Raw genomic sequence first — 26,530 nt, 5'->3', positions numbered from 1 at the left:
TGAAGCCGGCAGTAGGCGTGAAAAGAGGTTGGCGTTGGGGAAGTGCAGCCTCTTCGGCTCCCTTCGCGAGGTGTGGCGATTGTCCCGGCGCTTCCGGACGCGGGATCCGAGAGTGTGGCTCGCCCTAGAGGGAGGGAAGCCCAGGTATCACCATGGCAACCGCCAGCCTTGCGGCCGCGTGACGTCACCCTTCTCACTTGGCTGGAAGCGGCCTCTGCGGGAGGGAGCCGGGGAGTCCTCGAAGGGGGCGCCCCTCGCCTCCTTCGTGCGGGGCGGGTCCGCCCTGATCCCTTGGAGGGCTTTGTTCTTTTGTTCCGGTCTGGGAGGAAGGGCTGGAACGGGCCCGCCCTGCTTGTGCACCTTCCAGCGTTTCCACCCCGCAACAGGTGTGTCTTCCGGCGTCCGAGCCGCGGTGGAGCCCGCAAGTGTGCACGGAGGTGACGGGCCGGGTCTGGGGGCGCCTCTGGCCAGACTCGAGGGTAGGCACCGACGGGTTCTTTGCGTCTGGAGCTGAACCTGCGTGCTCGAGCTCCCTCTGTTTTTGTTCCGCGGGAGAGCCTGTGTTGGCTCCGGGCGGGCACTTCTCTTTTCCAGGGATCTCTTAGCCACTGTGCAGAACTCTGAAGTATGGTGACGCATGCTGCTGACCCCGTGCTCTGTCTTTTAGGGCCGCCAGCCTAAGCGTGTGTAAGGGCTCATCGGAGCCCCAGACCGAGGCCCCAGCTGGAAGGACGCTGCTTCGGAAGCCCTGGGCTCCAGGTTCCAGAGGAACGGAATGAGCTCCTGAGATGGAAGGTAGGGGGCCGACCGGGATGATGGAGGCAAAAGAACAGTCGGGACTGGACGATCCAGCACCTGCCAGCTGGCAGAGGTGGGAGGAGGGAACCTCATCCTAAGGCTAGAGAAAAAATGACTTGCATTATGGTGCGAGATTCTTACTTAACGTTTATATGAAGGGAGTTGCAGTTAGGGTTAATTCTCCCTGGCTTCGGGATCGGGGAATGAAAAGGAGCGATGATTCAGAATGTCTGTGGTCCTTACATGACTTTTATTTCTTTAGTATTAGAATGATAATCTTTGAGTCCGAAAAAATCTTGGTAATCGTTCCTTCAGTACAAGAATTAAAGTGTCCCTGGCAGATGGCCGTTTGTTAAGCCCATGCCTGGAGAAATGTGGCATTAAACTCTCCATTTTGGGTGCAGACTAGTCCCTTGGTGGCTCTTTCCTTTTTTTTTTTGTTAAGTTCCTTATGTTAGGCAGAAGTGCCTACCCCTGTAACTTCTGTGTTGGATCTTAGTTCTTAGTTTCCAAAAGCAAGAGACTGTTCTCTCTCACGTTACTGCCCTTCAGAATGTGAATTCAGCTGTTAAAACTCCTACTCATAAATTCTTTTCTAAGCAAAACAGCCACAGTTCCTTTGATGGATCTTCATATGATATATCTGGATCTCTTTTCCCAAGACTCTCCTGCCTCAGAGCATGCTTCTTAAAATGCATTTCCTAAAATTAAACATAGTTCTTGAGATATGTTTATGATAAGTTCCATAGACTTTTAATACCTAAAAGTACTTCTTTCGGTTTGGATTATAGTTCTGCTGTTTAGAATCAGATTATATTTGCTTTGAAGAAAATCAGTGATATTATGCTGTAAGCTCTAGATCTTTTTTACATAAACTATAGCGAACTAGATTTATGCCGTCCTTGTCTAAGAGAATTGCTTTTTACCCTTGATATCAGGACTTCACATATATGATTGTTCAGTTTTTTGGCCAAGTTTTCCAGCTTGTCAGAATAACTATGAGTCTTCATGTATTCAGGGTTTTAACTGTCCTTTCCAACTTCATGTCACTGGCATATTTGATGAGTATTCATGCTATTTCTTCCTTCATGTCCTTGAACAGGTCAGAGTTAGGACAGAGCCCTGTGCTGTGTCACTATAGACTTTCCTCTGCACTGTCACTGTTTTTACATTCTGTAGTGTGCACTCAAGTTTGGTTTAACCTGTTATACAGTTCTTCTTTTGAATTTGTTTAATATCATTAGAAGTCTTAACATTACTTATTTGTATAGGTTTGAGCCATACCTTATATTAATTCTCAGTTCTTTTAAGAGTGCAGAGAATCTCTTTCTTACAACTGCATGTGTATCTAAAATTATCTCAAAACCCAAAGTTTAATTTTAAAAATCAACTGTCTTTTATTATATTATCGGTAAACAATTATAAAATATAATAAAAATAGAATAGCAATCTGCTTACAATAGCATTAAAAATATGCAACAGGAATGTAATTAGCATGTGTAAGAAGATCTGTACACTGAAAGCTACAAAACATTGCTGAGAAACATTTTTTCCAGCTATATTGAGATATATTTGACTCCTAACATTGTGTAAGTTTAAGTCGTCCAGTGTGATGATTTGATATACCTGTATGTTAGGAAGTGATTACCATAGTAAGGTTAATTATCACGTCTCTCATCTCACGCATTTGCCTTCTGTGTGTGTGCACGGTGAGAACCTTTAAAATTTACTCTCTCAGAAGCTTTCAAGTATATAATACAGTATTGTTAACTACGGTCACCATGCTGTACGTGAGATCCCCAGAACTTATTTATCTTATAACTGGAACTTTGCCCTTTGACCAGCATCTCCCATTTCCCCCACCCCTCAACCCCTGGCAACTCTGTCTCTATGTGTTTAGCTTTTTTAGATTCCACATATAAGTGAGATCATGCAGTATTTTTCTTTGTCTTATTTCACTTAGCATAATGTCCTCAAGGTCCATCCATGTTGTTGCAAGTGGCAGGATTTCCTTCCCTTTTTTAAATTTTTTTTTTATGACTGAATAGTATCCCATTGTGTGTACACATATCACCACAGTTAATAGAAATGTAAGTTGATATAACCCCTTTGGAAAACAATACAGACGTTCCTCAAGAAATTAAAAATAGGGGGCGCCTGGGTGGCTCAGTCGGTTAAGCGTCTGCCTTCCACTCAGATCATGATCCCAGGGTCCTGGGATCGAGTCCCGCATCGGGCTCCCTGCTCCGGGGGGGGGCTGAGGGGGATTGCTTCTCCATCTCCCTCTCCCTCTGTTGCTCCCCCTGCTTGTGTTTTCTCTCTCTGTCAAATAAATAAATAAAATCTAAAAAAAAAAAAAAAAGAAAGAAATTAAAAATAGAACTACCATATGGTCCATCTGGGTACATATCCAAAGAATAGAAAGTCTACCTTGGAGAAGTATCTGCACCCCTCTATTTATCACAGTATTAATCACAATAGCCAAGACACAGAAACAACCTATTGTTTCCATCAACAGATGAATGGATAAAGAATATGCAATATATATATTTCCATAGTGGCTATATCAATTTACATTCCCATTAATAGTGCACAGAGGTTTCTTTTCTCCACATCCTCACCAATACTTATTTTTTGTCTTTTTGATAGTATTCATTCTAACAGGTGTGAGGTGATAATCTCATTGTGGTTTTGATTTGCATTTACCTGATACTTAGTGCTATCAAGCAGCTTTTTATGTACCTGCTGGCCATTCATGTATCTTCTTTGGAAAAATGTTTATTCAGGTCTTCTGCCCATTTTTAAATTGGATTATTTGTTTTTATGCTGTTGAGTTGTATGAGTTCCTTAAACATATTTGATACTAACCCCTGTCAAATACATGGCTTGCAAATATTTTCTCCCATTCCATAGGTTGCCTTTTCATTTTGTTGATGGTTTCCTTGCTTTACAGGATTTTTTTTAGTTTGGTGTAGTTTATCTTTGCTTGTGTTGCTTGTGCTTTTGATGTCATATTGAAAAGATCGTTGCCAACACCAATGTCAAGGAGCTTTCCTCCTCAGTCTTCTTCTAGGAGTTTTAGGATTTTAGGTTTTAAGTCTGTAATCTATTTCAAGTTAATTTTCATGACCGGTATACAATAGGGGTTCCTTTTCTTTATTCTGCATGTGATTATCTAATTTTCTTACCACCATTTTCTGAAGAGACTGTTCTTCCCCCATCCTTTCCCCATTGAGTATTCTTGGCTCCTCTGTCAAATATTAACAGGCCAAATATGAGAGGGTTTATTTCTGGGCTCTCAATTCTGTTCCATTAATTTGTGTCTGTTTTTATGCTAGGACCATATTGTTTTCATGGCCATAGCTTTGTAATATAGTTTGAAATAAAAAAGCGTGATGCCTCCAGCTTTATTCTTTCTCAGGATTGCTTTGCCTTTTGGGGGTCTTTTGTGGTTCCATATGAATTTTAGATTGTTTTTTCTATTTCTGTGAAAAGTACTATTGGAATTTTGATAGGGATTGCATTGAATCTATAGATAGCTTTGGGTAGTATGGACATTTTATCAATAGAAAGTTTTCTGATCGGGGCGCCTGGGTGGCTTAGTCGGTTAAGCATCTGCCTTCGGCTCAGGTCATGATCCCAGGGTCCTGGGATCGAGCCCCGCATCGGGCTCCCTGCTCAGCGGGAAGCCTGCTTCTCCCTCTGCTCCCCCCACCCCTCATGCTCTCTTGCTCTATCTCAAATAAATAAATAAAATCTTAAAAAAAAATTCTTCGATCCATGAACACGGGATACATTTGTATTTATTTGTGTCTTCTGTGATTTTTTTTCATCAGTGTCTTAGACTTTTCAGAGTAGAGATCTTTCACCTACTTGGTTAAATTATTCCTAAGTATTTTGTTTTTGATGCTATTCTAAATGGGATTGTTTTCCTTCTTTTTTAGATACATCCTTGTATAGAAACACCACTGATTTTTGTATGTTGGTTTTGTATCCTGCAACTTTACTGAATTTGTTGATTAGTTCTGACAGTGTTTTTGATGGAGTCTTTAAGATTTTCTCTGTGTAATATGTCATCTGCAAACAGATAATTTTCCTTCTTCCTTTCTAATGTAGATGCCTTTTATTTCTTTTTGTTGCCTAATTACTCCAGTTAGGACTTCCGGTATCATGCTAAATAGAAAAGGTGAGAGTGGGCACCCTCCCCTTGTCCCGTATCTCAGAGGGAAATCTCTCAGCCTTTCACCGTTGAGTATATATTAGCTGTAGGGTTGTCACGTCTGCTGTTATGCTGAGTTTGAGAAGTATTGGCGTAACAGTCTCATACTGGGCTTGTCTTTGTTGGGGGGTTTTTGATTACTGCTTCAGTCGCCTTACTCCTTATTGTTCTGTTCAGATTTTCTGTTTCTTCATGATTCCATTTTACTGGGTGTATGTTTCTAAGAATTTATCTGTTTTTTATAGGTTATCCAATTTGTTGGCCTAGTAGTTTCTTCTGATCCTTTGTATTTCTACAGTATCAGTTGTAATATTTCCTCTTTCATTTCTGATTTTATTTAAGCTTTTTTTCTTTTTTTCTTAGTTTACCTAAAAGTTTTTCAGTTTTGTCTGCCTTTTCAAAAAGCCAACTCCTAGTTTCATTGATCTTTTTTATTATTTTTCTGGTCTTTATTTCATTTACGTCTGTTCTGATCTTTGTTATTTCCTTTTTTTTCTGCTAACTTGGGGCTTAGTTTGTTCTTCTAGTTCCTTGAGGTGTAATACAGGTTGTGTATTTGAGATCTTTTTTCTTACTGTAGACATTTAGCACTACAGAATTCCCTCTCAGAGCTGCTTTTGGTACATCCCATAGGTTTTGATATTTCATTTCCATTTTCATTTGTTTCAAGATACCTTTTGATTTCCCTTTTGATTTCTTCTTTGACCCTTTTGGTGGTTCAGGAGTGTGTTATTTAGTGTCCACATATTTGTGAATTTTCCAGTTTTTGATCTCTGGTTTCATACTATTTTTGTTGGGATAGACTGTGGGTATGATTTTGGTCTTCTTAAATTTGCTGAGACTTGTTTTGTGATCTGTCCTGGAGAATGCTCCTGTGTCCTTGAGAAGAATGTGTATTCTGGTGGTGTTGGATAGAATGTTCTGTATATGTCTTTTAGGTCCATTTGGTCTAAAGTAGGTTCAAGTCCAGTTTCCTTGTTAATTTTCTGTCTGGATGATCTGTTCATCGCTGAAAGTGGGGTACTCACGTCTTCTACTACTATGCATTGTTGTCTATTTCTCTCTTGAGATCAGTTAGTATTTGCTTAACAGGTTCAGGAGCTTTGATGTTAGGTACATATGTATTTATAATTATTACATCCTCTGGATGAATTGATTCCTTTATCATTATATAATTAGGCCCTTTTTGTCTCTACAGTTTGTGACTGTTAAGTCTGTTTTATCTGATATATGTGTAACTACCTCTGCTCTCTTTTGCTTTCCATTTGGATGCAATATCTTTTTCCATCTGTGTACTTTGAGCCTAGTGTGCCCTTAAAACTGAGTGAGTCTCTTCTAAGGCAGCATATAGTGGGTCTTATTTTCTTTATCCATTCAGCTACTCCCTTCCTTTTGATTGGAGAATTTAGTCCATTTATGTTTATTAGTAAGTAAGGACCTACTGATGCCTTAATAGTTATTTTCTGGCTGTTTTATACTTCCCTGGTTCCTTTCTTCCTCTTTTGCTGTCTTCCTTTGTGAATTGACCATTTTTCAGAGAGGTATGCTTTGATTTCCTTTTCTTTATCTTTTCTGTGTCTACTGTAGGTTTTGCTCTGTGGTTATCCTGGGGCTTACATAAAACATAGATAAAACATTTTTCAAGCTGATAACCAACTTAACTTCAATTGCATACAAAAACTCCACCTTTTTACTGCTCCTCCCATTTTATGTCTTTGATGTCACAATTTATCTCTTTTTATATTTTGTATTTATTAATAAATTATTGTAGCTATAGTTATTTTTAACATTCTTGTTCTTTAACCCTTACATAAGAATTAATGTTGAACACACAACCATATTACGATATTAGAGTGTTTTGAATTTGACTGTACACTTATTTTTACCAATGTGTTTTGTAATTTCATGTTTTCATGTTATTGATCAGCATCCTCTCATTTCAACTTGAAAGATGCCTTCCAGCATTTCTTGTGAAGCAAGTCTAGTGGTGAACTCCTTCACCTTTTGTTGTATAGGAATGTCTTTCTCTCTCCGTTTCTGAAGCACAGCTTTGCTGGGTAAAGTATTCTTGGTTTGCAGGCTTTTTTCTTTCAGCATGTTGAGTATGTTATCCCACTCTGTCCTGGCTACACAGTCTTTTGCTGAGCGGTCTGCCAATAGCCTGACAGGGCTTCCCCTTAAATGGGAGGGATTTTTCTTTTCCTCTTCCTGCTTTTATAATTTTGTCTTTGATTGTAGACAGTTTTATCATAATGTGTTTTATTTATTTATTTTTTTTAAGAATTATTTATTTGTCAGAGGGAACACAAGCAGGGGGAGCTTCAGGCAGAGGGAGAAGCAGGCTCCCCGATGAGGGACTTGATCCCAGGACCCCGGGATCACGACCTGAGCTGCTTAACTGACTGTGCCACCCAGACGTCCCTATCATAATGTGTTTTAGAGAAGATATTTTTCACTGGAAATTATTTGGAGACCTGTGAGCTTCATGAACTTGGAGGTCCTAGTTTCTGCCAAGATTTGGGAAATTCTTAGCTATTATTTCTTTAGATAACCTTTCTGTCTCTTTTTCCCTTTATTCTTCTGGGACTCCAGTAATGTGTGGATGCTTCTTTTAATGGTATCCTATTGTTTACATAGGAGTTCTTCATTCTTTTTCTCCTATATTCTCCTCTGACTGGATAGTTTCAAATGACCTGTCTTCTACCTCACAGGTTCTTTCCTCTGCGTGGTCCAGTTGGCAATAAGTGTCTTCCATTGCAGTTTTCATTTCATTATGTTCTTTGGGTCTAGAATTTGTCTTGTTTTGCTTTTTTGTTTGTGATTTTATCTGTTAAACTTCCAATTCTATATATTTTCCTAATTTCATTTAAATGTTTTTCTCTGTTATAGCTCGCTGAGCATCTTTAAAACAACTATTTTGATTTTTTTTTTATTGTGTAAGTCATAAATCTCCCTTTCTTTAGGGTTAGTTAAAGGAAAATTATTGTATTCCTTTGGTGGTATCATGTTTTCTTGATTTTTCATGTTTCTTGAAGTCTGGTGTTATGTCTTTGCATTTGAAGAGGCAGTCACCTCCTCCTGTCTTTAGTTACTGGCTTTGGGAGAAAAATACCTTCTGTCAGCCCCGTTAGGGATTCTGAGGTGTTCTCAGACCTACTGTGGATATGTCTGCCCCACTCTTCTTGTTCCCTTGCGGGGAGGATTTCCTAAAATTGTGCCTTCTCTCAGTCCTGCAAAGCTAGGCCGGGTGCTGACAGACTCACATTTACTCTCCTTTGGTACCGAATGCTCAGGCTTTAGTGCTTTTCCCCCAATCCTGCAGAGTCAGGCTGGCCTGTGTGGGCTCACGAGCTGTCTCCGAAGTCTTGCTGTCACCGCCATCAGGGATGTATCCAGGGAGCCAGCCACAGGGGTGGGGTGTGTGTGTGCAGGTGAGGCATGCGGAGCACTGGGGGTGCCCGTAGGCTCACTGGGCGAATCTGCAGCTGAAGCATCCCCAGTGGCTCTTTGGCAGGCTTCCTGATGGAGTCCACGAAGTGGCTCGTAGGATCTGTGGTCCTTTGTTGCCCCCCAGGACACTGACTACTGTTCCCCCAGCTGCTCCCCGCCCCCCTGGCACTCAGGACACTTCAGTATTCTGGTTGGATGAGAGGGAAGTGGGTCCGTTTGGTGGCATCCCACACAGCTAGGGAAGCTGAGCACTCGCACGCTCTCTTTCCCCTGTGGGAGAAATAATGGGCCAAGAAGGTCTCTCTTGGCACTGAGCTTTACCACCGTGGGGGTGGGGGGTGTGACACAGACAAAATGAAACCGCCTCTTACATCTTCAGTGCATCCAGTCCTGGGTTTTCTGTTTTTTTCATTCTTTTGTTGTTATTGTTGTTGTTTTGTTTGTTTGGCTTTTTTTTTTTTTTTTTTGCTTCTACCATGTATTGAAACTTCCCTGCTGGACTCCTGGACTTCCACAAAGACACTCTCATCCATGGGTGATGGTCTAAGTCTGTGTTCTTTGCAGGAAAGATGATAGGAAACTCTTATTCTGCCATGTTATTACTCCTCAATGCTTTGCCTATTATATCTTTTATAAATGTAAATCAGCCAAAATGGTTTTAAGTCCTTGCTTTTTTTTCTTCTTGGGATTTGTCACAGTTGTATAGTCAGGATTACTTTTCATGTGCCTCTGTCCCTTAGAGTCATAATATTTGTAATATTTACTGAGCGTTTGTTATTGCATTTTCTGTAACCAACATAGTTGGTTTCTGCAGGTCTCACTGTTGTTGGTTCTATTGGTTTCTGTTACTTGAAATCAGAAGCATCTTATCTGAGACATTTGTCTTGATTCTGTTTTCCTAAAGTCTAGGTTACATATCTGTTCATGCACAACATTTCCTTCTGCAGTTAAAAACTCTAAAATCACACCTTCATTTTTTTCTCAAGATTTCTATTACAAATCAGTTTTCCCTTACCGATCAAATTTAAGTCGAGAATAATACATAGTTCCTTTTATTCTTCCTCTGCTTTCTGAGAATTGGGCTTTCCTGTGAACCATTACTCTGAATAGACCTCTCCAAGAGCAAAGTTTGTTTTTGTTTATTGACATATAAGTTACGTATATTAAGTGCATATATTAAATGCACTGATTTTTATGTATTATATACCAGTGGAATCACCACCCACAGTAAAATGTGGGATGTTTCTGATGCCCCAAAAGTTTCTGTTGTGTTCCTGCTCAGTTATTATTATCCCTCCAGAGTTACCACTGGTCTAACTTCCATTACCATCAATCAGTTTGGTTGGCTTTTTTTATGTAAGTGGAATTATACAGTTATGTATTCGTGTTTGGCTTGTTTTGCTCAGCATGATGAGGTACGTCCATGTTCCTAGATATATCAATAGCTCATTCTTTTATATTGTTGAATAATATTCTGTTGTATGAAAATATTGTGGTTTATTTACCCATTCACCTGATGAAAGACATTTGGGTTGTTTCCAGTTTGGGGATATTATGAATACACTGGCTACAAACAGTCTTGTACAAGTCTCTAGATGGTCATGAGTCCTGCCACTCGAGTGGAATTGCTGAATTCAGAACAAGCATTTGTGTAACTTTAGTATATAACTGCTGAACAATTTTCCTGTGTGGTTGATACATTTACTCCCCACAGCAATGCACGACGTTCCAGTTGCTCTGTATGCTTGCCGGCAGTTAGTATGCACCATGTCAATTTAATTTTTAGACATTCTGGTGGGTGGGTAGTATAAGTAATTGTGCCATTGTGACATTTAATTTATATTAATAGCAAAATTTTAAAGGGCCTGTGAAGACTTTGGGGAAGTAATCGTATTATTTATTCAGATGTTGTTCGTAGCGGAGAAGGCAGCAGAAATATTTTGCTTCACTTAATAAGGAACAGATTGAGTTGAAGGCTACTGTATGTGTCTAGGGACAGAACTGTGAACGTTGACGTAACGCTTTACGTCCTGAGTCTACTGATGAGGGTACCAGGGCCCTCGTCAGCAGTTACCCTGTTTCTGTTTTTGGATTCGGAGAAGTAAAGGAAATGGCATAATTCTTGCTATTTTCACATGGAAGGATAATCTGGATTTAACAGCTTGCTGGTAATAGCTAATTTGGACAGGATTCATTGTGGTTTCTTCTTCTTCTCCAGATCTGTCCTCTTCGGAGTCTGCCCTTCTCCAAGGGGAACATACTCTACTCGCATCAGCCAGTTTTCAAGTAAGTTGGAGTTCCTGAAATGCCATTTAGTCCTTAGAGTGGATTGTGTATTTTCTGCTGTGGGTATGTTCATTTAAAAACCAATGTTGGGAATTCATTCTGGGCTCCCACCTGCCCAGTGACGTTTGAACCTCTGCCTCTCCAGCTTCACTAATACATTTACCACTTAACCTCCTGCTTAGTATCTTGTCATGCTCCAACAGTGACAGGGCAAAGGAAGTACAAAATGTGATCCTTTACTTGAATAGAGCAAATGACTGCTAAAAACCAGAACAGGTAAATATAAACAAAGCTAAATGAGTACCATGGAAAATAGAGAATGCAAAAATGTGTGGTCTGGAAGGGTCAGGAGAGTTTCAAGGAGTATGGGATTTGCACTACCTCTCACAGGATGGGGGACATTTGGATATTTAGACAAGTAATGTGGGAGGGATGGGGTGGATTCTAGCTATGGAGAAGATTTTGGGCAAAGGTACACAACAATTAACAGATGTTACGTAGGAATCAGAAAAAGTGGGGGAGCTGGTTTATTTTGGCAGATGGTAAACAGATGATTAAATAAGTTGGAATATGACATTCCTCAAATGTCTAGATGAAAAGTTGAAGGCTTTCTTCTGTAGGCCATTTGTGAACCATTAATGGTTTTTTTTATTATTATGTTATGTTAGTCACCATACATTACATCATTAGTTTTTCAGGTAGTGTTCCATGATTCATTGTTTGCGTATAACACCCAGTGCTCCATGCAGAACGTGCCCTCTTTAATACCCATCACCAGGCTAACCCATCCTCCCACCCCCCTCCCCTCTAGAACCCTCAGTTTGTTTCTCAGAGTCCATAGTCTCTCATGATTCGTCTCTTCCTCCGATTCTCCCCCCTTCATTTTTCCCTTCCTACTATCTTTTTTTTTTTTTAACATATAATGTATTATTTGTTTCAGGGATACAGGTCTGTGATTCATCAGTCTTACACAATTCACAGCACTCACCATAGCACATACCCTCCCCAATGTCCATCACCCAGCCACCCCATCCCTCCCACCCCCCCGTTAATGGTTTTTGAGGAAGAAAGGGACAGGATACTATTTTAGGAAAACCAGTAACTGAGAATTTAGACAAAAACGGTAACCATTGTTCCACCAGGTATAATTTACCTCAAGCCCTCCCTTAATCAGGCTTTTTCTTAGACTTTTCCCCCTACTTCCTGTCCCACAATGTAATCATCTTATCAAAGAAATGATCCCAGTTCTTCCCATTTTGAGCTCAAGTACTTCTGGTATCACTTTATTTTTTATTAATGTATAATGTGATAATAAACTACATGTATTTAAAGTGTATAGCTCGATAAGTTTTGACATACATATGCACCCATGAAATCATCACCACAATCAAGATCGTGAATACATCCAGTCAGAGAACATACTTTGTATGACTTGACTCTGAATTTGAGACTTCTTTTGCCCTGATTTGGTCTCCCTTGGTAGATGAGCAGTGAGCACTTGAAAAGAATGTATATTTTGCTTTTGTTGGGTAGAGGATTCTAAGAATGGATTAGTTTCCTTTTACAAGCTTAATGACTGAAAACAACACATTTACTGTCTTACAGTCACAGAGGTCAGAAGTCCAAAATGAGCTAGCCGGTCTGCAGTCCTCCGAAGGCTGTGGGAGAATCTGTCCCCTCACCTTCCAGTTTCTGGAGGCGGCCTGGATTCTTTGGCTTGTGTCCCGATCCTCCATCCTCAGAGCCATCGGTGTGGCATCCTTAAATCTTTCTTCACATCGCCTGCTCTGTGACCTTCTTATAAGGACTCTTGGTGACATTGGGCCCACCCCCGTAATCCGGGATAACTTCCCCATCTTAAAGTCCTCAACATGATCTCATGGGCAGTGCCTCTTGTTTTCGATAATTTCATAGTTTGGAGGATCCGGACGTGGCCGTCTTTGGGAGGGGCCCGTATTCCGCACACGCAGAGGTCAGTTAGGGCAAGTCGGTTGAGCGTTGTTCAAATGCTTTATATCCTTATTGATTTTGTCTACTTGTTTTATCAAATGTGATAGGGATATTAATTTGGGGCCCTCATTATGTAGATTTGTGTGTTCTTGCAGCTCTGTCAGTTTTTCCTTCATGTATTTTGAAGCTGCCACTCGGTGCATAAACATCTGGGACTGTTAGGTCCTCTTCATCAAGTGACCTTCCTTATCATTGAGAAATGAACTTTCTGTTGTTGGCCTTGAAGCTACTTTGATATTTGATTAGTGTCAGCGTGGTGTATCTTCGTTCATCCTTTTGCTCTTAATTTACTTGTGTCTTCATATTTACTTACAGGTAATAAGTAGTTCATTGGGTTTTGCTTATTTCAGTCCAGTCTGGCAATCTGCCTTTTAATTGGGGTGTTTAGACCAATTATTTAATGTGACATTTCCATTTAATGTGATTGTTGATGTGATTAAGTCTGTCATCCAGCTTTTTTTTTTTTCTGTTCATATTGCCTTTGTTCCCTTTTTCCTCCATTCTTACCTTCTTTTGGAAACTGAATATTGCTTAGGATTCCAGTTTATTTTCTTACATTAGCTTATTAGCCATAACCCTTTATTATTTTCTTTTTTAATTTTCTTTTTTAAAGATTTATTTATTTGAGAGAGCACTGGAGAGAGAGAGCAAGCATGAGGGGGGTGCAGAGGCAGAGGGAGACCCTGGGATCCTGGGACCCCGGGATCATGACCTGAGCCGAACGCAGACGCTTAACTGACTGAGCCACCCAGGCGCCCCATCCCTTTGTCATATGTTGCTTAAGGTATACGTATTTATCGCCACTTACTTTCAAGTGATACTCCCCTTCGTGAACAGAAGAACCTTGCAGTAATGTTCTTCCACTTCTCTCCTCCCAGCGTTTAATGTCGTTGTTGGCACATGCTTTCCTTGTACACGTGTTGTCAACCCCACAATACTTGTTATTTTTGTTTAAGCAATTATCAGATGTAAATAGTAAGAAAAATTATATCCACATAGTTACTATTGCTGGTGTTTTTCATCTTTATGATGTCTATCAGTGAGTGATAATTAGGGGTGATTTGACCCCGGGACGTTTGGCAGTGTTAGGAGACATTTTGGCTGTTAGGACTTGCTGGGACGGGCTCCTGGCTCCCAGCGGGTTGATGCCAGTGATCCTCTCCCCACAATGATTTAAAAGAATGATTTGGTCCAAAATCATTCAACAATAAGGTTGAGAAACGTTGGTTGTAGATCCTTATTCTCATCTGGTATCATTTTTTCTTCTGCATGAAGGGCTTCCTTAAGATTTCCACAGTGCAGTTAGCTGTTCATGAATTCTTTCCAGTTTTTATGTCCGAAGAAGTCTTTATTTTGCCATTGTGTTTCAATTCTCATTTGACAGTTTTTCTTCTTTTTAGTATATGTTTTCTTCTTGTTTGCATTGCTTCCAACAAAAAAGCTGCTGTCGTTTTTTTATCTTTGTTCCTTTACATTTATGTGTTTTTTTCTCTGGATGTTTTGTAAGATTTTCTCTAACACTGGGTTTGAGTTACTTGATTAAGATGTGCCTCAGTGTAGATTTGTGTCTCATATGCTTGCAGTTTATTGAGTTTCTTAGACCTCTGAACCTTCATCAAGTTCAGAAAATAATGAGCTATTATTTCTTCAGATGTTTTTTCTGCTCCTCTCCCCTCGTTTTGTTTTCAGGGACTCCCGTTGCACACATACTGGGCCACCTGCAGTCCCTGGGCCATCTCTCTCTCTCTCTCTCTCTTTTTTTTTTTTTTTTTTAAAGATTTTATTTATTTGAGAGAGAGAGAGAGCCCAAGAGGGGGTAGGGTCAGAGGGAGAAGCAGACTCACTGCTGAGCGGGGAGCCCAATGCGGGACTCGATCCCAGGACCCCGGGATCATGACCTGAGCTGAAGGCAGTCACTCAACGACCGAGCCACCCAGGCGCCCTGCCATCTCTTTTTATAAATTCTTGTCTCCTGTCTGTTTTACTTTTGATATTTTCTGTTTTGTTGTCTTTGAATTTACTTTTTTCTTCTTCAATGCCTTTTGTGCCATGAAGACTATTCAGTATGCTTTTCATCTCCAAACATTCTCACTTTTAGCTCTAAATATTCCATTAAGGTCTTTTTAAAAAATGTCTTCCATGTCTCTATTAAACTTTTTTTTTTTTAAAGATTTTATTTATTTATTTGACAGAGAGAGACACAGTGAGAGAGGGAACACAAGCAGGGGGAGTGGGAGAGGGAGAAGCAGGCTTCCCGCAGAGCAGGGAGCCCGATGCGGGGCTCGATCCCAGGACCCTGGGACCATGACCTGAGCCGAGGCAACTGAGCCACCCAGGCGCCCCTCTATTAACTTTTTGAACATATGGAATGCAGTCATAATTTTTAATGTTCTCATCTGTTAATTTTAGCCTGTTAGTTCTGGGTTGGCTTTAATGGATTATTTTTTTTCCTCATTATAGGTTGTATTTTCCTGCTTCTCTGTAGACCTGATAATCTTTGATTGAATGGCAGACACTGTAAATTTTACTTCATTGGGTTTTGCATGCTTTTGTGTTGAGCCTTATCCTGGGATTAAGTTACTTGAAACTGTGTTTGTGTCAGATCTGGCTTCTCAGATGTGTCAGGTGAAGCAGAACAGTGTAGTGTAGGCCGCCTGGTCCCACCGTGGGGGCCCCGCCTTCCTGAGTGTTGTACCCAGCGTCTGACGAATGTGAGATTTGCCAGTTTGATGGGAACAGAAACTCTGTTTCCAGTCCTTTTTGAGCACCGGTACTGCTCCCTTGAATCCTTCTGGGTGATTGTTCCCCTGCCTCGGTGGTCTCATCACACCCACGCCCTGATGGGCACTTCACTGAGTACTCAAGTGGGAACCTCTGCAGTTCTCGTTGCTTCTTCCCTTGTGCAGCTTTCATCTGCAGTACTCTGTCCCGTGACCTCGAGTCCCCGATTTCCCCGAAGTCTAAGCATTCTCTCTCAGTTCGGGGAGTCTGCTGGGCAGCCTCCGGGTGCCCCCTGTCTGCACCCTGGCCTGGAAACTCAAGGCAGTTGCCGGGGCCGTTGTGTGACTCACCTCACTGGTTTACTGATTCTTAGGGATCGCGGTTCTTGGTTGTAGGAAACTCGTTGTCTTGGAAACCTTGTTTCCTTTGTTTTATCTGGAATTTTTTGGTTATTTCATGCAGGAGTGTGGATCCAATCTTGTTAATCTTATCTTGACCACAGCTTGATCCTTTTGAGGTTGTTTTCTTTGAATTTATTACCCTTTATTCATACCATAAGCTTTATTAGGGCAGATCTAGCCCAGCCTCACTCTGGGACTATTTCTCAGGGGCCCCATGACCACCGTGTACCTCAGTGATTTGCTAGAATGCCTCAGCCAAGTGGCATGACTTAGGGCTAAAGATGATTACTACAAAGGACACGAAACAGGATCAGAAGGAAAAAGATCCTCGCAAGAGGAATCCAGAGAAATCTGGTGCAGGCTTCCGAGTCCTCCCTCTGTGAGGGTCGCACGGAGGCCCTTTGTTTCTGGCTGTGAGAATGTCTCTCCCCGGGAAGCCTGCTTGAGCCTTGGGGTCCAGAATTCTTAGAAGGAGCTGACCCCTCCCGCAGGCACCTGCTGTCGGGCAGCTGTGGGGCAGACCCCAGACGAGGCAGCGTCTGTGCGGGAGGTCTTCGTGTGTGCTTGAAACAGTGCGGACAGTCGGGGACGTCACCCTCCAGGCGCCCCGTGACACCCGCGGCCCGTGACGACGTAAGCCTTAGTTTTGAGAGCGTAAGGCTCGGAAGCGTGGATCCACTTCTCCCTGTTGGTTGGTAAGGATCGAACAGACCAGACTTGCGGCTGCTCCTTCCTCCTGGGTGCACCTGCCTGCTGCGGAAGGTGCTGGAACGGTCTGCGTGTCTGTCGTCACGCTGGGTTCTGTCCTGCGTGACTTCCTGTTTCCCGTGGAGGCTGCCGTGCTCCCACCAGATTGATGAACTCCCGCATCCGCGGTCCCGAGCTGTCACCTTCGTGTCCTCGGCGCCGTCCGACCGCTGTTCTTGAGGGGCCCTGCCTCCCTGCTCTGCAGGCTGGGGTGCCTCCTGGCGGGGTGCCCAGGGGCTTGGGGTCATGTCGGGGTCCCCCTTCTCTCAGGGTCACTGTTCTGTCCCGCTGCTGTTCAGATACGGGGACCGTTGTTCCAGATCTCAGTGGGGTGGCCTTGACACCAGCAGAGCTAGTCCACTTGCTCTTGTTAGAAACAAATCTCACGAGGTGACTTCCCAACTTTAAAACAAAATGAACTCACCCAGTTTCAAATCCAGACTAAAGAATAAGTAGTAGGACGCGCCCCGTACCACCTCCGGCTCCCACCGATGAGACTCGGTGATGTCCTCTTCCAGGTGTTCTCTGTCATTTACATATAAACCTTCCTTTTTATAAAAATAACAGGATCACGCCACATATACCATTCTTAACATCACACGTATTTCCTAATCAGTGCATAGAGAGAGACTTCATTTTAAAATGTCCACAGAAAGCACTTCAGTATGGATGCGCCATACATTCTTCAGCCGCGATCCTACTAACGGACATTTCCGTTTGCTTGTCACCTCCGGAGTGTGGCAGGGGCTGGTGCTGTGTCTTTGCACTCCCAGGTGCTTCTGCACAAGAGTCCTCCCAGCAGCAAACTGGACTGGATGACAGGTGCATTTAAAGTTTTGATGGATCCTGTCCTGTCAGACTGCCCCTGGGTGGACCGAGCGAGGCTCCGTTCCTGCCACGCGGCCCACGCGCGCTCCTGGGCCTCGCCGCTCCGTGTTTTCCGTGGAGCATTCTCTCGTGGCTCATTTGACACTGTCGTGGGTGAATTGCTTGTTTGGGTTGTTGGCTTTTTTGTTGTAATTGTTGTGGGTTCATCTCTTTTACTATTTATGGAAATTCAGAATATTGCCTTTTGTTTATGGTTTATTTTAGAAGTTCTACGTTCTTATGTGGTTATATCTGTCAGTCTCTTTGTCTTAGGATTTTTTGCTTTCTATATTTCAAGCTTATAAACCCCTTTATTCTGTTTTTGCTTTTTCTTTAAAATTCTACTCCAACAGAAATTTTCACGTGTGCCGTGAAAGTAAGAAACTCACCTTAATTTTTTTCTCAAATAGACAGTCATTTGTTATGACACTATTTAGTGACTAATCAGCTTATTTTAACTAATTTGAAAGTTGCTTAATCCTATTCAGTTCTTATAATCCTGGGTCTGTTTCACTGAGTTTTATTCCATACTAGGCCACTCTCTTTTACCTTATCTCTTGGGTATATTTTGAAATGCGGTGGGGCAAGTCTCCTCCCTGAATTCTTTCAAAACTATTTTTGGTTATTGTTACACATTGTAGGTAAGACGTCTTATTGATATTGGTAGGTATACTGTTAATACTTCGTGTATCTTAGAACACAGAGATGATGATGATGATGAACTACAACACGGACTTAGCACCAGTTGTATGCCCGGCCCTAAATGAAGCATTTCATGTTGAACATTTCTTATTAATTTCTCACAGTAACCCTATGAATGAGGTACTGTTTTTATATTCATTTCACGAAGAAGAAACATCAAAGTCATTTCTCGGAGAGCCCCGTAGCCATCTCGCCTTCCTTCTGTCCATACCGTAAACTTCACCCCTTTCCCAGGTGAAGGCTATAAGGCTAAGGACAAATCTGTTTGGTATTTCAGGAATCCGTGACCTTCAAGGATGTGATAGTGGATTTTACCCAGGAAGAATGGAAACAGCTGGATCCTGTCCAGAGAGATTTGTTCAGGGATGTGACACTGGAAAATTACACACACCTGGTCTCCATAGGTAAGGATGATTTCTGAGTTCGTATCTCAGGGTGTGGAGGAGGAGGGGTCTCTTATGCTTAGGTGAGTTTTTGCCTTTAATGAAGTTAAGGAACCTAAGATTCCGACATTTTGAAAGGCTTTGAAAAGGTTTCTACTCTCCTAGCAAGTAGAAGTACAAACTAGTAACTTCTCTGAGCCCACATTGGTTCCCAAATTATACCGTGTCTGGGAATTTGTAACATCGAGGCTTTATGTGCTATTCACTGCTCTAGGATTTGTCTCATGTAGGACTTTCCTCCTACTGTAATCAGGCACCTTTTTTTCCCCCCGTGAGCAGGACTCCAAGTTTCCAAACCTGATGTGATTTCCCAGTTAGAGCAAGGGACGGAGCCATGGATCATGGAGCCTGGCATCCCAGTAGGTGCTTCGGGAGGTAAGTGATGGATACCTGCCCGGTGAGTATCATTAACTCTAACCATCAGCCTGGTAAGAGGATCTTATGTCTGAAATACAGATGTATTTGCTTCTCTTTACCGTCTCCCGTGGAGAAAGGAGAATCCATCTGGACTCTTGGGGCTTTGTCAGAACACTAATGGTCTCAACATATATTCTGTTTTGGGATACTCCTTTCAGAGGCGGTATCCTTCCTGCTTTTTTTCTGAAGGCAGCCTCTTGACCTGGACTCTGGATTCCATATTTTCCCACCTCCTTTGGGACCCTGGTCTCTTAATTATCACCTCACTTTTCAGCCCTTACCACTTGTTTGTTTTGGATCTCCAGGCTCGATGACTAGTACTTTCAAACAGAAATAGTACCCTAAATTTCCAAATGCTTTACTCAACTCTGTTCCTCCTTTTGGCCACCATCCAATCTGTCACCTTGCTTTCTCAGCCAAACTCTACAAAAGTCAGTTCCATACCTGCAGTCTTCATTTTTTATCACCTGTTCCTTAAGCTTCTGACCCTACAACTTAATCTAAGACTATCCCTGAAATTGTGAATAACTTTCTTGTAGACCATGAATTCCCAAAGTGCACGGAGAGGAGCTTCAAAGATCTGACCCTGAAAAAATATACAGACTTAGTCATGCTAGGTGAGGGATAGATCTCTAAAGTCAGTGAGGTGGGAGCAGGGGTTCTTTTTATGGGGAGAAAAAAAAGTACTCCATGTTCAAATTTGAGAAGTGCTGGGTCATCAAAATTTTAGCAGGTTTCTTACTGAAAGACCACTCAGATTTCTTAAATATGTAATTGGGCAGTATGAATTTCCAGTAGGGTTGCATAGCATGTAACATTCTCCCTCCCCCACCATCCCAACCGTGAAGCCTTTTCATACTGCACCTTCAAAATCTTCCTCTTAGAAGACGGTTTCTCAGAACACAGTTTAGAAAAATGATTTTTTAGAAAAATTAAGAGCTTTATTAAGTCATGCTTAACTTTTGGAAAAAAGTTGTCAGGTTTTATTACAAATTAAAGTTTTTAAAAATCCCAACTTGAGCAGATAGAAGGTAATTTTAAAATATTTAACTGTGTACTGAAAAATCCTAGACTTTTCACAAAACGCTTTAGTCATTACCAAAGAGAGATTCATTTAGGTAAAAATAACACTAGATGCCTCCTGTTGCGTAGATAACGTAGATGGTCCCAGGGATCCGCTCAGTAGGCAGAAGACAGACACTTGAAATATTTGGCCCCGTTCCTTGGTTGACTTCTTATTACTGGAATGAGACATGATGGTAGTCTTGGTAAGCTGGCCGCTAGCCCCTGCCCTGCGCTCTTCAGCATCCAGAGCGGACTCACTCTCAACTGTGGATTTGGCTCTTTTTATCTCTGTAAGAACAATGGACAGCTTTACAGACACATGCGGGTAATTGGGAGTTGTAGGAGTACCCACAGTGAGGTGGCTGCTGGTCCGGGGCCTTGTCTGGATTCTTCTCCTTACCCTCCTCATGCCCTCTCCTCTGGGCCAGGTCTCCACTGGCCCCCGCAGGATCCCGACCAGTAACCCTGACCCGAGCTGTGTCTCTCGGGCCCAGTGCCCAGGAGTGTGGCAGTGTTGTGGTCGAGGCCCACAGCTTTGCTTTAGTAAAGTGAGAATTCCTTTCTGCAGCAGGAATGGTGCTGCTCAGTGTGGCCTTCTGGAACTCTCTCCAGTCCTTCATTCTTTGCCACGGATCTAAGACATGACAACGTGGATAACGTTTGTTGCCTTCTCCTGCCCGTCTGGGCTGGACACCCTTTTCCCCTTTAACAGCCTCAGACCCCATGATCTCTGTGTTCCTCACTGTGGAATACTTCCAGAAGGTATTCTTCACGGCCAAGTGCTGTACAAATAGGTCTTTCTTGGTGTTACTCCGTTAGTGGAAACACACCCATTTCTTGTACTGCACAGCTGGCCATTCCCGGACTCTTCGGGTCCGTGCTGGGGGAGCTCGGCTGTTCGGCTTCGCCCTGGGCTTCCAGACGTCGCGCCCGTAGCCAGGGCGCCCGGGATGGGTGGGGGGACCCGGCTGTCCTGCGTCTCTGCCTCCCGGTGCACGCTGGCAGTGATGATGGTGGTGATCGTGGCCCTCCTGTCACCAACGGAACCACAGAAATGCGTTATTAAGCAGCTTTGTTTCTTTACTGAATCTACCGGCATTGACTCCCCTGCTGCGTGTAGCTGTCCCCTCCCTGGGCTTGAGCGACACTCCGCCCCCTGGTTACGCGCCTGCCTGTCTGTCCTTCTGCTTCCTTTCCGCAGTACGTTTGATCCCGCCTGTCAGCCTGTCTTTGAGGGTCTCCCCTGCCCTCTTTTCTCAAAGACATTCCTGTGGTTTCTCCTCTCCTGTGCTCCCTTTTTAGTGCCAGTCCCTCCTCTCCTCTATCTGAACATCTGGGTGGTTCTACTTTTGGCATCTTCCAGCCCCACAAACACCACTGCAGTCAGGTCCCTCAGTTCTCTTCCTGATTCTCAGAATGCCTGGAGTTGAACTTGCTGTCTTCCTCCCTTAAAGTCTGTCCTCCGTCTGCACCTTTCCCATTCCTGGCAGAGATGTAAGTGTTCCCCCAGTGTGCCCAGCTAATGACCCTGGTCCCAATTAGCCAGGTCTTCCCTCGTTGTCCTCACTTGAAATCTTTGTTCCAGATTTTTGTTTGCTGCTCGTTGGCAAGGAATCCCCGTTCAGACTTGCTTTCGTCTGCTGGTGTCTGCTCTCGGCCATCTCCCATCTCTGTGGTCAGCTTCTAATTTACTATTACCTTCCTGGTTCTTCGAGATTATCTATGAAACTGAGTGAGACATTCTCTTGCCACTTTCATATTTTATTTATCATTATCCTTCGCTCTTTCCAACCTTCTCCCCAGATAATTGGCTACACTTGAAAACCCTCGAGATTTCCTAAGGGCTTTATTTTTAGCTTCATTAGGTCCTTCCCACAACAGCAGTTATTTGTTCCCTTCTATTTAGAGAATAGAGACATTTTCTTTTTCTTTCAGACTGCGAGACAAGACCAGAAAGTAGTTCAGTCCGAGCGCCGAACATCTCTGAGGAGCAGCCACGTCAGGAAGCAGTAGTGGAAAAGCACAGAAGGGACGACCCTTGCAGTTCTGAGTCTGTAGAAAGCGGGGGGTGTGGGAGCGGTGTAGAGAAGCATCAGGCCAACCAGCAGACGCTGGCCAGAGAAACGAAAATCACTGAGAAGACAGTGCCCACGTGGGAGAGAGGCCCTGCAACTAAGGACTCTGAGAAACGCATCAGTGTGAGTTCAAACCTTATAACACAAGAAAAATCCCCAGAAGAGACCTCTACTAAAACAAGCGCCAAACAGAATACAAACCCAGTTAAAAAAGAGAAATCTTGTAAGTGCAACGAATGTGGGAAAGCTTTTAGTTATTGTTCAGCTCTTATTCGCCATCAGAGAACACATACTGGGGAAAAGCCCTACAAATGTAATGAATGTGAAAAAGCCTTCAGCCGGAGTGAAAACCTTATAAACCATCAAAGAATTCATACTGGAGATAAACCGTATAAATGCGATCAGTGTGGAAAAGGCTTCATTGAGGGTCCATCTCTTACTCAACATCAGAGAATTCACACCGGAGAAAAACCCTATAAGTGTGATGAATGTGGGAAAGCCTTTAGTCAGAGGACCCATCTTGTTCAGCATCAGAGAATTCATACTGGCGAGAAACCATATACTTGCAATGAGTGCGGAAAAGCCTTTAGCCAGAGAGGCCACTTTATGGAACATCAGAAAATTCATACAGGAGAAAAACCTTTTAAATGTGATGAATGTGATAAAACCTTTACCAGGAGCACACACCTCACTCAGCATCAAAAAATTCATACTGGCGAGAAAACCTATAAATGTAATGAATGTGGGAAGGCCTTCAACGGGCCCTCAACGTTTATCCGCCATCACATGATCCACACTGGGGAGAAGCCGTACGAGTGCAACGAGTGTGGGAAGGCCTTCAGTCAGCACTCGAACCTCACTCAGCACCAGAAAACACACACGGGGGAGAAACCGTACGACTGTGCCGAGTGCGGGAAATCCTTCAGTTACTGGTCATCGCTCGCTCAGCACCTGAAAATTCACACCGGAGAGAAACCATACAAATGCACCGAGTGTGGCAAGGCCTTCAGTTACTGTTCCTCCCTGACTCAGCACCGGAGGATCCACACCAGAGAGAAGCCCTTCGAGTGCACCGAGTGCGGGAAGGCTTTCAGTTACCTCTCCAACCTCAATCAGCATCAGAAGACGCACACCCAGGAGAAGGCGTACGAGTGTAAGGAGTGTGGAAAAGCCTTTATTCGGAGTTCATCTCTGGCCAAACATGAGAGGATCCATACTGGCGAGAAGCCCTACCAGTGTCACGAGTGTGGGAAAACCTTCAGTTACGGCTCGTCCCTCATCCAGCACAGGAAAATACACACTGGAGAGAGACCGTACAAGTGTAACGAGTGTGGGAGAGCCTTCAACCAGAACATCCACCTCACACAGCACAAGAGAATTCACACGGGCGCGAAGCCTTACGAATGCGCCGAGTGCGGCAAAGCCTTCCGGCACTGTTCCTCTCTCGCTCAGCATCAGAAGACTCACACCGAGGAGAAGCCCTACCAGTGCAACAAGTGCGAGAAGGCTTTCAGCCAGAACTCTCACCTGACTCAGCACCAGCGCATCCACAGCGGAGAGAAGCCATACAAGTGCACCGAGTGTGACAAGGCCTTCAGCCGGAGCACCCACCTGACGGAACATCAGAACACGCACACGGGGGAGAAACCCTACAACTGTCACGAATGCAGGAAGACTTTCAGCCAGAGCACGTACCTCATCCAGCACCAGAGGATTCATTCAGGGGAGAAACCCTTTGGATGTAACGACTGTGGGAAAGCCTTCAGGTACCGTTCTGCTCTCAACAAACATCAGAGACTGCACCCGGGCATATGACTCTCCAGGAAGTCCGCCTTGCCCTTCGGTTAAGTACCGAGGAATCAGAGTGAAGTGAGCGAACTGCTCAAAATATTTTTACTTTTCACCGTCCACTATGGTGTGGAAAGGACACAAAGGGCTGAAGGAATCCAATGATGTTGTTAAGCAACTTGGTGACATTGGAAAATTGAACTGTTTTAAGCTTCAATTTGCTCTGTGAATGAGGGATCTGGAGTAGATGGGTTTCAGGAGTTTGGAGTTTTATATTCCAGTTTTGTATATTCACAATATATTCTTGATTAGGATTACTATACATCAGCATTTTGCTATGTTGCATCTAGAGTGTGTATATTTATGCATGTTTTGCTAATAGAAAGCATTTGTGCTTCAGTAACTAGACGGGGGATCTATTATGCTCCTGTTCTAATGCATTTAAGTTGATTAAGTAACTGGTTCCTAATAAAAAGAATTATAAAACATTCTTAAATTAATAATTCATTAGGATATCCTGGCTGGGATTAAACCTTCAGGGCAAGGATTAAACCTTCCTGTTCCTATTTCTCAGGGCAAGGATTAAACCTTCCTGTTCCTATTTCTTTTAGTATGTCTTAGCATTCTAGGAGTTTATCACAACTACAGAGATCCTCTGTAGCTAAACCAGTGTTATTTAACCCTCACTGAAGAGTGCAGTCACTTCCGGACCTTTATAAAATTTGTTGCCAAGGCCCCACCCTCGGAGACTAACTTAACTGGCCTAGTGGGTGGGGACAGGCTTCACTATGTTTTTAAACTCCGAATGTGCAGCCCAGAAAGAAAACTGGATTAGATGACCCGCTCCTTAGTCGGCAGCTTCCGGTGGCTCCTCCTAGAAGCCTCACGTAACTTGTACACAGAATTTCGACTGTCGTCTTGTTTCGTAAGTTGGGTTCTCACGCTCTGGGAGGTAGGGTTAATTTATTTCCTCACCGAAGTGCAGAAGTTAAACAGCTGTGTAAAGGTCATCTTACCTGCTTTTCCTTGGCCCCAGATGCCAAAGGCAGATGACAGTTAACGACCTCCCTGGCCGTGTGTGGCTCCGGTCAGGATAATGTGCGAGCCAGAAATCCATATGGGCCGAGCCCAGAAGCAGGCCCCTTCGATTTCCTCCAGATCTAGTCTAATTACCAGGTAGCTCTTTTCGGGGCAACTAACGACTTCCCAGCCGGGCCTTGAGAATGGAGAGCTCTGAGAACAGAGGGTAGCAGAGCAAAGTTCTAGACTCTTCCACAGCAAGGTTTGGGGGGAGTGGGCGCTGCAGACTCTCACAAGTGAAAAAAAAACCAATGTAGTCTTTTTGGCTTTAATAAATGCCAGTGACCTACACTGGAGTCTTGTCCCCTCCTTAAGTGGAGGTGCCAGACAGTGAAAAACAGATCGAATTCAGGAAAAATGTAGCTATTTTAAATCTCATGACCTTTTTCTGTTGTAATTTGAAACATCTGTAAAGGAATGCCGCCTTGGTGTTTCATAATTTCTCAAGGCTTCCATCATGTAGGAATTACAGTCCTCCCACCTCGGAGGTGGAAACGGGCAGGATACAGGGTAAGCTTGGGGTGGGATCGGAGCCCCTCCCACAGGACAAGGAAATGAAGTTTCTGTACCTGCGTGAAGGGTCCCCTCGTGTCAAAGGAGATCCCCAAATGGAAAACACCAGAGTCTGTCTGGAATGCGAAGACGCCTGTCCTTGTGCAGATTCCTAAATGAGGGAGTAGAATTTATGTGGAAATGTGTCACCAACCCTGAAAGATCCCACTTTGTTCCACTCGTCACAGATGCCATCAGGTCCAGAGCAGCGGAGCATGTGGTCACTGCCCGACTGACTTCCTCTGCTTGCCTGTCCCCCATCTGCCCAGATCTCTCCCCGATCATACAGGCCTGCAGAACGCAGAAGCAGGGGCCTCCAGAGGTTGGCGTGACCTTGGTTTCTGTATCTTCTTTTTGAGTAGCTCAAGAAACCCTCTTTACTATTTGTCCCGGGACACATTCCACGTCCCCAGGGGAGCAGATTTGCAACTGCCGCTTCTGCTCAGACCCATCACCCTAATCCTACACGCTGGTGAGTGAAGGTGTTCACCACCTGAGCTGCCCCCTCGCCATGTATGTTCCTCCCTCCCCCCATCTTAAGAGCCGAGAGAGGAAGTTCCTTCGAGTGGTTTCTTAGTCCTTTTTTCTTAATTGTGTCACTTATATGCCACAAACATCTATAACGTAACTGTATGGATAATAACATGCTCTATCCCACTATGTCCTACTAGACGGCGGAGTAAAATTAAAATCTAAAGGGGAAAACTGGAATTTAGAAGTTCTAGCCTTTTCCTTGAACTTATACCCAGCCCTGAAAACTAGGAGTTCAGTTTACATTAGAGGTGTACCATCTATTGACAAGCTGCCCCAAAATAAAAGGGTCTCAGAAATAACCAATAAAACCAGACAATACTTTATGAGATGAGAAATTCTCTACCATTTACAAAAAATTCTATGAACTTCATAATG

The 26,530-nt window shown here is 43.3% G+C and overlaps 1 protein-coding gene and 1 long non-coding RNA gene across 5 annotated transcripts in view; one reads left to right on the top strand and one right to left on the bottom strand.

The window, feature by feature from the left end:
- Window positions 1-24,722, top strand: ZNF184 (zinc finger protein 184). 4 transcript variants are annotated; one of them, XM_032398994.1, is made up of 6 exons: window positions 1-144; window positions 668-795; window positions 10,686-10,753; window positions 18,479-18,605; window positions 18,924-19,019; window positions 22,062-24,722. In XM_032398994.1, the coding sequence occupies exons 2-6, from the start codon at window positions 789-791 to the stop codon at window positions 24,014-24,016; spliced, it is 2,253 nt and encodes a 750-aa protein (XP_032254885.1). In that variant the 5' UTR covers window positions 1-144; window positions 668-788; the 3' UTR covers window positions 24,017-24,722. The 4 variants fall into 4 exon arrangements, with proteins under 4 accessions (XP_032254885.1, XP_032254886.1, XP_032254887.1 ...); XM_032398995.1 differs by lacking the exon at window positions 1-144 and adding an exon at window positions 163-386; XM_032398996.1 differs by lacking the exon at window positions 1-144 and adding an exon at window positions 404-479.
- LOC116628640 overlaps window positions 19,026-26,530 on the bottom strand; it is a 20,604-nt gene continuing 13,099 nt past the window's right edge. The window contains exon 3 of the long non-coding RNA XR_004298654.1: window positions 19,026-21,157. This is a non-coding gene — a long non-coding RNA (uncharacterized LOC116628640). The remainder of the gene's footprint in view (window positions 21,158-26,530) is intronic.

The sequence above is a fragment of the Phoca vitulina genome, unplaced genomic scaffold (assembly GCF_004348235.1).
Source record: "Phoca vitulina isolate PV1807 unplaced genomic scaffold, GSC_HSeal_1.0 scaffold125, whole genome shotgun sequence".
In the NCBI taxonomy this organism is placed as follows: Eukaryota; Metazoa; Chordata; class Mammalia; order Carnivora; family Phocidae; genus Phoca; species Phoca vitulina.
The sequence above is the reverse complement of the archived record's forward strand: the minus strand, read 5'-3'. Positions and strand labels throughout refer to the sequence as shown.